Genomic DNA, 15,115 nt, shown 5'->3' on the forward strand with positions numbered 1-15,115 from the left:
GAAGCACTTAAGGCATAGAAATCAAATGGTGCAATTGAGGTTCTGCAAAACAATTGAAATTACTGAAATAAGTGTGCACCATGTAGGTGTAGAGAACAGGCTTTTCCAAATACACACATAATAGCATCAACAGTACCAATTTGTCTACTACAGGAGGATATAGTAATTCTGAATATTCTTTCATTATGCAGACTACTTTATCCATGTTCAGCAGCAAAGAATTTACAGTCAAAAGGAGATTTAGTGACTTTCTGGGTCTGCATAGCAAATTAGCTTCAAAGTATATGCATGTGGGCTACATTGTACCTCCTGCACCAGAAAAGAGCCTTGTAGGTAAGGTAATTTATTCAATTGACAACATAATACCCTCATTTAAGTGGTACTTTTGTTTTTTGTGTTTCTTTTACCAGTATCTTCCTCCCCCCCCACAACTTTAGTAATACAAGCTACAATATACTAAGTTCAATCAATTCTGCTTTGTATTCTTTCTTAGTTTTGTACAGTTGGTAGTATTGAGTTTTCTCATGGAAATGTTTAGCTTAAACCTTTGTTCATCTACATTGTTGGTGACTTAATAAAGCTAGAATATAAAGATTTCTGCTTTTGTAAGCAAATTAGATTTGTAACAAATCTAAAAATTGAGAACAAATGGTCTTAAATTATATATTAGCATCAATTAAGAACCAATACAAATTGAAAGGAAATTGACAGCTATTTTGCATCTATCCATTCCTTGGGCCTTGTTGAAGATAGTTAATCTTGAGTTATATTTTCACATGCATTTAGGTTGACAGCTCATTCTAGTGGTTTTATTTCTATTGTTTGAGTTTGAGCGGAAGACTTATTTTGGTTATGTTATACTTTGTTATGGGAGTGGAAGGGCTGAAGCCCTTTTCTTAATACCGTATTGCAATTTTGCTTTGGCTTTAATACTTCAAGGGCAATCGTATTGTCATTTTGGCTGCAAAATGAAAATGATTGCTTTTTTGTGACAATCTTGTTAACTAAATACAAGGCTCACTGCATGGTTTTTTTGAAATTTTCTTTTTAATTTTAATTTTAAGAAATGACTTTATAGAGGGTTTGATGTTAAGTCTGTATAAGTTTTTATCATGGGTCTTTAGTGGTGGGGTGGTGAGGGAGAAGTTTGGCTCAGTTCAGGAAGAATACAAGGCCACCTTCTACTGTAATGAAGAGAACTTTTTATCAGCAACTTCTGACATGTGCATGGTTGGTGGAATAGCAAGTCCTGAAGCTGATATTACCAATTTTTTTTTCTTTGCAGTGTGTGTTTTCTGGCTGTTAGTAATATTCAGCCTTTTCCTGGCCTTTCTCAAAGTCATTGGCTGAAGTCAATAAATAGATTTAACTTTGAAACAAGTAGCTTGCAGTGTTAACCATGCTGAATGAAGCATAATTGATTTTTGAACGCTCTATTAAATGAATTACTGCACTTTCTGATCTTGTACTGTGAGATGAGAGGGAATGAGTATACAACTTCTGTGCATTTTAAATTAATTTTGGTGTCTGTCAACTTCCAGCATTGACAATATTTCTATGTCAACTATAAACTTGATCTTCACTCCTTAACAACCTAATCAGAAAATACAACACATTAGTTTGCTCTCAAGGGGATTAGTTGTTCAATCAGCTAGATAACCTCACTGTGTCGCAGTTTTACTTGATTACAAATGTCAGTGGGGATGAAAGTTTTTGATTTCAGCAAATACTGGAAATCTGGAATAAAAACAAAATATTGGAAGCACTCAGCAGGGCAGGCAGCATCTGTAGAATGAAATATTGATGTTTTGTGTCTAATATCTTTCAGAACATGAAATTTTGCTTCTCGTGTAATTGTAAAGTCTATCCAAATGCAATTTGACTTGTTTAGCGGTCTTCTCAAAAGGTGTACTTAATATTTCTTTTAGAAAGGTTGGTTCCTCTTTTGAGTGGCGTATTACATTGTAAACTGTTGTTTCTGACTCTTCCACAATTCTTTTGAATTTGGTTATAGACCAAAATACTAACCAGGAAATCTAAAGTTCTAAATCTAGTTGTCTTTGAGCTTTTCAGAGAAAAGTATCAAAGTCACTTTTTATCCTTTTAACACGGTAATTACCAAAAAGAATTATCTTTAACTGTAACTTAACTGTTCCATCATATTACCACAATAGGGCAAATTGAATTGTTAGTTATCCTTGACTAGTATTCTCTAAATTGGGATCACCAGTTAATGGTACATCGTTTTGAAATTGGAAATTTTTTCTATTCTGAAAGGTATGACCAAAGTCAAAGTTGGAAAAGAAGATCCATCATCAGCTGATTTTGTGGAAAAGAGGAGGGCATCATTGGAAAGGTAAATTGCTTTGGAACGAATCTGTAAATTTTTAAGAATACCAAAGGTGGCTCAAATTTGAAGGCTGACGTACTTGGCTTTCTGACCGTTTAACCATTTTGTCATCACTACTCTATCTGCCCTTGCATAGCATTGTTGTGAGGCTTGATCTTAGATTAGCACAATGGATTTTACACTGAATATATAGAAGTGAGGCAAAATATCAATGAGGTCATGGGCCATATACAGGTTACAGAGGAGCAGCTGTTTGTTGAGCCAAATTAGGGTGATTGAATCCCCAGAGCCTGACAAGGTGTTTCTTTGGAACTTATGGGAGGCTAATGAAGAAATTGCAGGGGCCTTAGCAAAAATATTTGAAAACGTCCTTGACAATGGGTGAGTTGCCAAAGGATTGGAGAATAGCTGATGTTATTTCTTTGTTTGAGAAAGGCTGTAAGGATAAGCCAGGAAATTTTAGGCCTGTGAGCCCAACATCACTAGTGGGAAGTTACTGGAAGGTATTCTAAAGAACCAGATATCTAAGTATTTGGATAGAAAGGGACTGATGAGGTACAATCAACACAGCTTTAGAAACATAGACATAGAAACATAGAAAATAGGTGCAGGAGTAGGCTATTCAGCCCTTCGAGCTTGCACTTCCATTCAGTATGATCGTGGCTGATCACCAACTCAGAACCCTGTACCTGCCTTCTCTCCATACCCCCGATCCCTTTAGCCACAGGGGCCATATCTAACTCCCTCTTAAATATAGCCAGTGAACTGGCCTCAACTGTTTCCTGTGGCAGAGAATTCCACAGATTCACCACTCTCTGTGTGAAGAAGTTTTTCCTCATCTCGGTCCTAAAAGGCTTCCCCTTTATCCTCAAACTGTGACCCCTCGTTCTGGACTTCCTCAACATCAGGAACAATCTTCCTGCATCTAGCCTGTCCAATCCCTTTAGGATTTTATACGTTTCAATCAGATCCCCCCTCAATCTTCTAAATTCCAACGAGTACAAGCCCAGTTCATCCAGTCTTTCTTCATATGAAAGTCCTGCCATCCCAGGAATCAATCTGGTGAACCTTCTTTGTATTTCCTCTATGGCAAGAATGTCTTTCCTCCGATTAGGGGACCAAAACTGCACACAATACTCCAGGTGTGGTCTCACCAAGGCCTTGTACAACTGCAGTAGTACCTCCCTGCTCCTGTACTCAAATCCTCTTGCTATGAATGCCAGCATACCATTTGCCTTTTTCACTGCCTGCTGTACCTGCATGCCCACTTTCAATGACTGGTGTGTAATGACACCCAGGTCTCGTTGCACCTCCCCTTTTCCTAATCGGCCACCATTCAGATAATAATCTGTTTTCCTGTTTTTGCCATCAAAGTGGATAACCTCACATTTATCCACATTAAATTGCTTCTGCCATGAATTTGCCCACTCACCTAACCTATCCAAGTCACCCTGCATCCTCTTAGCATCCTCCTCACAGCTAACACTGCCGCCCAGCTTTGTGTCATCCGCAAACTTGGAGATGCTGCATTTAATTCCCTCGTCTAAGTCATTAATATATATTGTAAACAACGGGTCCCAGCACTGAGCCTTGCGGTACCCCACTAGTCACTGCCTCCCATTCTGAAAAGGTCCCGTTAATTCCCACTCTTTGCTTCCTGTCTGCCAACCAATTCTCTATCCACATCAATACCATACCCCCAATACCGTGTGCTTTAAGTTTGCACACTAATCTCCTGTGTGGGACCTTGTCAAAAGCCTTCTGAAAATCCAAATGTACCACATCCACTGGTTCTCCCCATCCACTCTACTAGTTACATCCTCAAAAAATTCTGAGATTCATCAGACATGATTTTCCTTTCACAAATCCATGCTGACTTTGTCCAGTGTTTTCACCGCTTTCCAAATGTGCTGTTATCATGTCTTTGATAACTGACTCTAGCATTTTCCCCACCACCGATGTCAGGCTAACCGGTCTATAATTCCCCAGTTTCTCTCTCCCTCCTTTTTTAAAAAGCGGGGTTACATTAGCCACCCTCCAATCTTCAGGAACTAGTCCAGAATCTAAAGAGTTTTGAAAAATTATCACTAATACATCCACTATTTCTTGGGCTACTTCCTTAAGCACTCTGGGATGCAGACCATCTGGCCCTGGGGATTTATCTGCCTTTAATCCCTTCAATTTACCTAACACCACTTCCCTACTAACATGTATTTCCCTCAGTTCCTCCATCTCACTGAACCCTCTGTCCCCTACTTTTTGCGGAAGATTATTTATGTCCTCCTTAGTGAAGACAGAACCAAAGTAGTTATTCAGTTGGTCTGCCATCTCCTTGTTCCCCATAATTAATTCACTTGTTTCTGTCTGTAAGGGACCTACATTTGTCTTAACCAATCTTTTTCTTTTCACATATCTATAAAAGCTTTTACAGTCAGTTTTTATGTTCCCTGCCAGTTTTCTCTCCTAATCTCTTTTCCCTTTTGTAATAAGCCCTTTGTCCTCTGCTGGACTCTGAATTTCTCCCAGTCCTCAGGTGAGCTGCCTTTTCTGGCTAATTTGTATGTTTCTTCTTTGGATTGATACTATCCCTAATTTCCCTTATCAGCCACGGGTGCACTACCTTCCCTGATTTATTCTTTTGCCAAACTGGGATGAACAATTGTTGTAGTTCATCCATGCGATCTTTAAATGCTTGCCATTGCATATCCACCGTCAACCCTTTTAAGTATCATTTGCCAGTCTATCTTAGCTAATTCATGTCTCATACCTTCAAAGTTACCCTTCTTTAAGTTCAGAACCTTTGTTTCTGAATTAACTATGTACTCTTCATCTTAATGAAGAACTCCACCGTATTATGGTCACACTTACCCAAGGGGTCTCTCACGATAAGATTGCTAATTAACCCTTCCTGATTGCTCAATACCCAGTCTAGAATGGCCTGCTGTCTAGTTGGTTCCGCAACATGTTGGTTCAGAAAACCATCCCGCATAAATTCCAAGAACTCCTGTTCCTCAGCACCCTTACCAATTTGGTTCACCCAATCTATATGTAGATTGAAGTCACCCATTATAACTGTTGTTCCTTTATTGCACGCATTTCTAATTTCCTGTTTAATGCCATCCCCAACCTCAGTACTACTGTTAGGTGGCCTGTACGCAACTCCCACCAGCGTTTTCTGCCCCTTAGTGTTATGCAGCTCTACCCATATCGATTCCACATCCTCCCAGCTAATGTCCTTCCTTTCTATTGTGCTAATCTCCTCTCTGACTAGCAATGCTACCCCACCTCCCTTTCTTTCACGTCTATCCCTCCTGAATATTGAATATCCCTGAATGTTGAGCTCCCATCCTTGGTCACCCTGGAGCCATGTCTCTGTGATCCCAACTATATCATATTCATTAATAACAATCTCCACTTTTAATTCATGCACCTTATTACGAATGCTCCTTGCATTGACGCACAAAGCCTTCAGGTTTGCTTTTACAACACTCTTGGCCCTTATACAATTATGTTGAAAATTGGCCCTTTTTGATTTTTGCACTGGATTTGCCGGCCTGCCACTTTTACTTTTCACCTTACTACTTTTTGCTTCTACCCTAATTTTATACCCCTCTGTCTCTCTGCACTTGTTCCCATACCCCTGTTGTGAACTAACCTCCTCTCTCCTAGTCTCTTTAATTTGATTCCCACCCCCCAACCATTCTAGTTTAAAGTCACCTCAGTAGCCCTCGCAAATCTCCCCGCCAGGATATTGGTCCCCCTAGGATTCAAGTGTAACCCGTCCTTTTTGTACAGCTCACACCTGCAGCAAAAGAGGTCCCAACGATCCAAAAACTTGAATCCCTGCCCCCTGCTCCAATTCCCCAGCCACGCTCCACCTCATTGCATTCCTACTAATTCCTAGTAATCCCGAGATTACTACCTTTGCAGTCCTTTTTCTCAATTCCCTTCCTAACTCCCTATATTCTCATTTCAAGACCCTTTCCCTTTTCTGACCTATCATTGGTACCTATATGTACCACGACCTCTGGCTCCTCACCCTCCCACTTCAGGATATCTTGGACGTGATCAGAAATATCCCGGAACCTGGCACCAGGGAGGCAAACTACCATCCGGGTCTTTGGACTGCGTCCACAGAATTGCCTATCTGACTCCCTTACTATCGAGTCCCCTATTACTATTGCCCTCTTCCTTTCCCTACCCTTCTGAGCTACAGGGCCAGACTCTGTGCTGGAGGCATGGCCGCTGTCGCTTCCCCCAGGTAGGCTGTCCCCCCCAACAGTACTCAAACAGGAGTACCTATTGTCAAGGGGCACAGCCACCGGGGTACTCTATTACCTGACTCTTCTTCTTCTCCCTCCTAATGTGACCCACTTGTCTGCCTCCCATGGCCCCGGTGTGACCACCTGCCTGCAACTCTTCTCTATCAACTCCTCACTCTCCCTGACCAGACAAAGGTCATCGAGCTGCAGCTCCAGTTCCCTAACGCGGTCACTTAGGAGCTGCATCTCTGCGCACCTGGCGCAGATGTGGACGTCAGATAGGCTAGGAGACTCCACGACCTCCCACATCAGGCACCGAGAACAACAAACTGCCCTCACACTCATACTGCCCCCTCTCTTCAAATAACAGGAAAAAAAATGAAAAAACCAAACCCTCTTCGCCTCGCTTGTTCCCACCTAAGCCTGTTGAGCCGAAGCCCTTAAGCCTTCACTCTGCTCCCGGCTCACTCCGCCGCCCGCTATATAAGGCTCTGTTCCTTTTAAATCTTCCACGCTTCACTGCCGGACGTCACACGCCTGTGCAGTCCCACCTCTCTGAACGCCGATGGGGAAAAAAAAACCGAAAAATTCAAAAATGGCTTCCTCCACACTCTCGCTCCGGTTCTTAGACTTCCTTCTCCTTTGTGTGTGATAGGTTATGCTAAGATTGGTTAGTCGACTTTTTCGAGGAAGTTACCAGGAAGGTTGACGAAAGAAAGGTAATGGATTTTGTCAGTATGGACTTTAGCAAGGCCTTTGAGAAGATCCCGCGTGAGAAGTTGGTCAAGAAGGTTCAGTCACTTGGCATCCAGGACGAGGTAGTAAATTGGATTAGACATTGCCTTTGCGGGAGAAGCTAGAGTGTGGTAGTAAATGGATGCCTCACTGACTGGTGGCCTGTGACTAGTAATGTGCTGCAAGGATCGGTATGTTAGTCATCTATATCAATGATCTGGATGATCGTGTAGCAAACTGGATCTGCAAATTTGCAGATGACTGAGGAAGGCTGTTAAAGCTTGAAGCGGGATCTGGACCACCTGGAAAAATGGGCGGAAAAATGGCAGATGGAATTTAACACAGACAAGTGTTGTACTTTGTGAGGACAAGCCAGAGAGGACCTGCACGGGGCAGTAGGGCACTGAAGAGTGCTATAGAACAGAGGGATTTTGGAATTCAGATCCATAATTCCTTGAAGGTAATATCACAGGTAGATAGTCGTAAAGAGTTTTGACACATTGGTCTTCATAAATCAATGTGTTGAGTGTAGGCATTGGGATGTTATGTTGAAGTTGAATGAGATGTTTGAGAGGCCTAATGTCGAGAAATGTTTGCAGTATTGGTCACCTACCTACAGGAAAGATATCAAAAAGACAGAAGTGCAGAGAAAATTTATGAGGATGTCGACAGGATTTGAGGAAAGATTGAATAGGTTTGGATTCTATCCCCTGGAGAATGGTGAATGAGAGGAAATTTGATAGTGGTATATAAAATTATGAGCAGTATGGACAGGTGAAATGTTATTTTTTTTGCACTGAGATGGGTGAGACTAGAACTAGAGATCATCTGTTAAGGGTGAAAGATGCAATGTTGAAGGGGACATGATCAGCTTATTCACTGTAAGGTGGGAGTATGGCAAGCACTGCCAGTGGAAGTGATGGATTTGGGTTTCAGTTTAATATTTAAGAGAAATTTCGATAGCTACATGGATGGAGGGCTGTGTTCGGGGTGCAGGTCCATGGACAGGCAGATTAAGAGTTGGGACTAGGACTATAGGACCTGTTTCTGTACTGTAGTGTTCTATGTCTCCATGATACAGAAGTTAATTGGCAAGCATGGGATTTTGTCAAGTAAGAAAGGCCAAGTTAAATTTGCAGGTAGATGCACTGAAAGTTAATTCATGTGCTCACTGATGTTGAATGTCATTAGGTGCAGAAGTAGCACGTTTGGTCAGTCCTGACATATCTAAAGTTAAAGAAAGTATCACATAACTTTATCTATCCTGTGCATTCACTTTGAATTGTTGCTTTTTAAAATAAATAATCGAGTGATTTATAATTGGAAATATTGCATAACCTCAACTAAATAAACTTAGAAATTTAACCTTTGATTAATTCTTGGTGTTATCTGACATCTACTGAAATATCTGAAGTTAGAACAGTGGAATAACCATTGCAAGATCCTCCAAATTAAACTTTAATCTGTGGTACTATTTGCTATTTCTATCTACATTTGGCAGTACAGTACACTAGGAAAGTGAATTTGGCAATGAAATTCAACTCTTGGTAAAATACCAATTCTTAGATTGGAGCTGCAGATCAGGTGCCATTTGCTTTCAAATGAACTGCTTCTGGTAATTCGAATGAGGGAATCCTCTAACTTTGAACACATTCCTGTACTAACTTACTGGTTGTTTAGATCTAGCTGAGTGACAGTTGCATTTTATGGGGAATTTGGTGCTGTAATTTTGATAAACTATGTGGGATATAAACTAAGTGGGCAGATTGTAAATTCCTGTATCATTTTGAGTAATAGATGGTGGACTTGACAGGATTAATCCCTTGAGAGAAATTCCTTTTCTATACCATTATAGCCCACTTAATATTATTAATGTATTCAATTTTTGTGATGATTGCCAAGGCCAGCATTTTTAACATTCAGCTATAATAGCATTTGATGTTTGAGCTATTGTTGTGTTGGATTGTATAGTGAAAGTACTTCATGGAATTCTAGTATCTGAAAATATTTTTAAATTTGAGATATTACTTATGGGTATTTGCTGTCCTTCAGTTTTTAAGGTGATACGCACATCAGAAGTCACAGCAGACTGCTATGATGCCTTTAGATATATCATTAACTTGTGTGGAGGGAGTAAGGTTTAAGATCATGGTTGTAAATTTGGAGTTGCACTCAACACCTGTAGTATTTTGTCATATTCCTGATGTACATTTTGAATTGGAGTAAAGCTTTGAAGTTAGTGAATCTTTAAACTTATTAACTGTGACTTGTTTGCTATCTGAGCCTCCCTTCAAGAATAGTCTCCCAAGGGAAATTATCAGAGAACCTTAATTTCCATGGAAAAGTCTGGACTGTTAAACCCGCTCCCCATTTTGTTGAAGCGTGAAACAAAACATGGTGGTAATAGTCAAGCAGTCAGACATGTTGGTGAAATGAAAAATACTCAAATATTTGTGTTATGTCATTGACCTGAACTTGTCCTGATTTTATCTCCTGAAGCCTCTATTAAATCTGCTTTTCTGATTTTTTTTAAAGAAACTACCCAACTCAGTATTACAGATTTTTGCTGAATATCTGTTTTATATATTAATGTAGTCTCTGTCAAATTGAATTGCAGTTGCGATTACTGTGGAAAAAACTGCTACTGAACAGTTTTGGTTGTTTCTATCTATTAAATTTAGTATAATTCATTCTGTTCCTTCGACTTTTGTTTTTCATCTACTTCATTGGCCAGAAATGTGAAAATTAAATGTTTTCATGATTCTGGAGTAATTGTGATAAACTTTTAATTTTCAAATATACTCTTGATGCTCAGAAACTAAGCTTCCAAACATTTTAATTTGCAAAGAGCACCTATCATTATCTTTGAATTAGACATGTAAGTTGAGTTTAGAAAGGGTTGCTGCTAGTGAAATTTACCAGATATTTTCTGAAGTTGTGGAAGAAATTCGAGGAGACTTCTGTTAATAAATTCTCCTAAAGATTTGTGACATTACCCATAAAATTACATGCTATAATAGGGAGAAACAATTAAAAAAAAAGAATTAAAATAGATGAAGCTGGTATTTTAAGAATGCTATTTGGCTTTCATGTATTTTCTGCTATTTGCGTTTTCTTATTGATGAAGGTGTTTTAAAGAACAAAGCCAGCTAGTGCTGTAAACTGCCATGAAGTCTAGGTTTCTTTGGACTTAATAGCTTGGCTTTTTGTGCAATGTATAAGTGAGGGTCATGTGGGCCTCGGCTGGTGCAACTTCTCACCCTCTTGCTGTAGTTGTATACCGATATCTGGAGAGAGGTGGCACTTTTTGCAAAAGGTTATCATTCTGGAAGATGTCTGAAAACCTTTCTAAGCTTATTTAAGAAGGGTATCAGACTTTGAATAATAGCATTGTTATTAAGGGCAAAGCAGTCAAGCTCGTTGAAAGATGGATTTGATTTTAAACTAAAATACTCTGCTTTTAAAAGCTTACATTTCTGTAGTGTAAATGTTTTTGAGGTTGAGAACATGTAAACAGGGTTTTATTGGGGTGGAGTTGATTTGTTAGGAGTATTTAGATTGCATACATGGGATTTACAGTTTGGCACTTGAGTTTGTAGGTAACAGGTACCATCATTGTTTAGTGAAGGTTTAATTTTCACTTAAATTTGAGCTTCTAGTTTTGAGTTTTATGTGGTAAATATCAGAATGCAGTTGTATTGTTTTGCAAACTGGAAATAAGGTTTTGGGATTTAGAATAGCACTGAAGTATTTTTCCCTAGATTGAACCAGATTAAAATTTCTTTGAGCATGATTAATTTTGGCTCATCTTAATGTAATTGAGCTGCAGAACTTTGTAGTCTAGATATGAGACCTGTCTGGTATTTATCTTGACATGCTTTGATGTATGATATTTTGTGCACCTTGATGCACAGAATAAAAATTCCATTTCAGAAGAGTCTTGACATTTCTCTGCCCTTTTTTTAAACTTGTTGATGTATCAAAAGGTCAGAGTCATTAATGCCTGTGTATTGTTGGCATCAAATGGAATGCCTTGCATGAAAATCTAATCCATGGTTTATATGAAGAATTGACATTCGAAATACAGGAACTGTCTTTAGCACTAATTATGGATATTTGGATAACTTTTGGACTCTGGACAAAGTATTATTAATTTTATATTGCAGGTATCTACAACGCACAATAAAGCATCCAACCCTGTTGCAAGATCCTGACTTGCGGCACTTCTTGGAAAGTAGTGAGGTAAGTTTTAAGACCATTATTGTTGAGAGAATTTCTTATAACTAGTTTTTCACCCTAGTTAAATAGATCCAACATTGCATTGTCACAGGGGCCCGTTATCTTTGAAACGCTATCCGAACTTGGTCAGATGTGAAATGTTGAAAATCAGTTGATAGGGTATGGTATAACCTTCAAGGTGGGAATAATTTTGTACAGTGTTACAGTACTTAGGCTTCTACAGACAAGTTTTGACACTGGGGCAATAGACAATATGCTGAAGGAACTCAGCAGGTTAGGCAGCATCTATGGGTGGTGGGAGTAATAGTAGACATTTTAGTCTAGAATCTGCATTAGGACTAGTACTATTGGGATAAGTGCAAATTTTTAAAAGTAAGCATACACACGCTGACCTGTTTACGTGCAAGAATACCTTCCCTCTATATGAGCAACTCTTCCTTCCCCACTAACACGGAAATGTACTAGGGAAAAGTCCCAATTGCCAAATACTAATCTTCCATCAAACATTGACCCCTATGTCCAAGTAAGTGTTGGTTCATGGAGTTCAACATTTCATGGTAATCCTTTTATGTCCACTTGCAGATCAGCATCCCCTAGTATTGGGGCCCTAAGTATACCGTCAACTCCATCGGGCATGAATAATGTCAGGCTTTCAAAACCTTAGTGTTTTTTTTAGTCCATTTGGAATAGACTACCAGGTAGATATAAAATAAGTTCAAAGATGGCCTGCCGAGGAGTTCCAGCCCGAACATCAACTGTACTTTTTTTCCCCCCAAAGATGCTGTCTGGCCTGCTGAGTTCCTCCAGCATTTTGTGTGTTTTGCTCAAAGATGTGCTTAAAGTTTGCTTGGGAAACGTCTTTTGGACTTCTAACTCCTGTGGCAATTCATTGGAGGAGCAGCATTTTTAGCGTTAAGTACTTTGTCCATGTCAGAGGCACATTGAAACCCTGTAGCAGAGCACCTTGGTACCACCTGCTTATCCCATCAAACACTTGGTTCATTTGTGTTTTCCATGTTGACCTCAATCCACAAACTTTGAAGTCCACCATCGTTGATTAGAAATGCCTGAGGATTTGTCCAATCCAGGCAAGATGGGACTGGCAAATTCTCCATGACCTGCTGATCGGCAGTCTAGGGTTTTGAAAATAGTCATGCGATCGGTCTGGTCGAGTAAGATGTTCTTTTAAGGAGTTGTCTATTGGTGGGTCCTCAGGTGGCTGCTAAAGACCAATCTGGGATCCACGTTTTGGTACACTGTGGATATGATTAAGTGGTGGGTATGGTTAGTGTTTGGATCTTTTGGTTGTTCATTCTCTCCTTTCACGGTTGCCATTAGTTCTCTGTGGCACAGCAGAGGTTGCTTTTGTGTAACACAGCTCCCTCTTGAGCAGATTTCCCTTAGTTGCATCTATTGAGTGTTGTGTCTTCCCAGGTTCTAGGTGTAATGTTGGACTTCAGGCTGATTTTGATGTAATTTTTGAAGCATTTCGTTTGCCACCAGGAGCTCACTGATCATCTTTCAATTGGGAGTAAAGGATCTGTTTGGGGAGACATGAGTTGGGCATCTGAATGACAAGACATATCCATTTGAGTTGTTTAATCATGGTGGAAATGCTGTTCATGTTGCCCCTCTCCAGTATGCTGGCGTTAGTGCATCTGTCCTTCCAGCTGATCCTCAAAATCTTGTGTGAAGTTCTTTGGTGGAATTGGTCCAGTGCTTTCGGGTGTCTCTTGTAGGTGGTCCATTACTCTGCTGAATCATGGACCTGGGTTTTGAAAATGTCAGATGATGATGCACTGGTTTTCGTCTAAGATTCCATATAACAATTACAGCACGGAAACAGGCCCTTCTAGTCCGTGCCGAACTCTTACTCTCACTTAGTCCCACCGACCTGCACTTAGCCCATAACCCTCCATTCCTTTCCTGTCCATATATCTGTCCAATTTAACTTTAAATGACATCATCGCACCTGCCTCAACCACTTCTGCTGGAAGCTCATTCCACACAGCTACCACTCTGAGTAAAAAAGTTCCCCCTCGTGTTACCTCTAAACTTCTGCCCTTTAGCTCCCAACTCATGTCCTCTTGTTTGAATCTCCCCATTCAATGGAAAAAGCCTTTCTACGTCAACTCTATCTATCCCCCTCATAATATTAAATACCTCTCTCAAGTCCCCCCTCAACCTTCTACATTCCAAAAAATAAAGACCCAACTTGTTCAACTTTTCTCTGTAACTTAGGAGATGAAACCCTGGCAACATTCTAGTAAATCTCCTCTGTACTCTCTGAATTTTATTGACATCTTTCCTATAACTCAGTGACCAGAACTGTACACAATACTCCAAATTTGGCCTTACCAATGCCTTATACAATTTCAACATTACATCCCAACTCCTGTACTCAATGCTCTGATTTATAAAGGCCACCATACCAAAAGCTTTCTTCACCACCCTATCCACGTGAAATTCCACCTTCAGGGAACTATGCACCATTATTCCTAGATCCCTCTGATCTACTGCATTCTTCAATGCCCTACCATTTACCATGTATGTCCTATTTTGATTAGTCCTACCAAAATGTAGTATCTCACACTTATCAGCATTAAACTCCATCTGCCATCTTTCAGCCCAGTCTTCCAAGTGGTCTAAATCTCTCTGCAAGCAACTCCACCTATCTTAGTATCATCTGCATACTTACTAATCCAATTTACCACCCCATCATCCAGATCATTAATATATATGGCAAACAACATTGGACCCAGTACAGATCCCTGAGGCACACCACTACACACTGTCCTCCAATCTGATACAGTTATCCACTACTACTCTCTGGCATCTCCCATCTAACCACTGCTGATTCCATTTTACTACTTCGATATTAATACCTAACGACTGAACCTTCCTAACTATCTTCCGTGTGGAACCTTGTCAAAGGCCTTACTGAAGGCCATATAGACAACATCCACCACTTTACTCTCGTCAACTTTCCTAGTAACCTCATCAAAAAATTCAGTAAGATTTGTCAAACATGACCTTCCACGCACAAATCCATGTTGACTGTTCCTAATCAGACCTTGTCTATCCAGGTTATTATATATACCACCTCTAAGAATACTTTCCATCAATTTACCCACCACTGACGTCAAACTCACAGGCTGATAATTGCTAGGTTTACTTTTAGAACCCTTTTTAAACAATGGAACAACATGAGCAATACGCTAATCCTCCGGCACCATTCCCGTTTCTAATGATATTTGAAATATTTCTGTCAGAGCCCCTGCTATTTCCACACTAACTTCCCTCAAGGTCCTAAGGAATATCCTGTCCGGATCCGGAGAATTATCCACTTTTATATTCCTTAAAAGCGCCAGTACTTCCTCTTTTTTAATCATACTTTCCATAACTACCCTACTTGTTTCCCTTACCTTACACAATTCAATATCCTTCTGCTTAGTGAATACCGAAGAAAAGAAATTGTTCAAAATCTCCCCCCTCTCTTTTGGCTCCACACATAGCTGTCTACTCTGAT

At 40.0% G+C, this 15,115-nt stretch overlaps 1 protein-coding gene across 1 annotated transcript in view; it reads left to right on the top strand.

Moving 5' to 3' along the window:
• Positions 1-15,115, top strand: part of snx2 (sorting nexin 2) — a 56,025-nt gene that overhangs the window by 12,633 nt on the left and 28,277 nt on the right. Inside the window, exons 6-8 of the mRNA XM_063068714.1 lie at positions 192-333; positions 2,278-2,356; positions 11,514-11,589. Coding sequence (XP_062924784.1) covers positions 192-333; positions 2,278-2,356; positions 11,514-11,589 — 297 coding nt within the window. The remainder of the gene's footprint in view (positions 1-191; positions 334-2,277; positions 2,357-11,513; positions 11,590-15,115) is intronic.

Source organism: Mobula hypostoma, chromosome 16, assembly GCF_963921235.1.
Source record: "Mobula hypostoma chromosome 16, sMobHyp1.1, whole genome shotgun sequence".
Lineage (NCBI taxonomy): Eukaryota > Metazoa > Chordata > Chondrichthyes > Myliobatiformes > Myliobatidae > Mobula > Mobula hypostoma.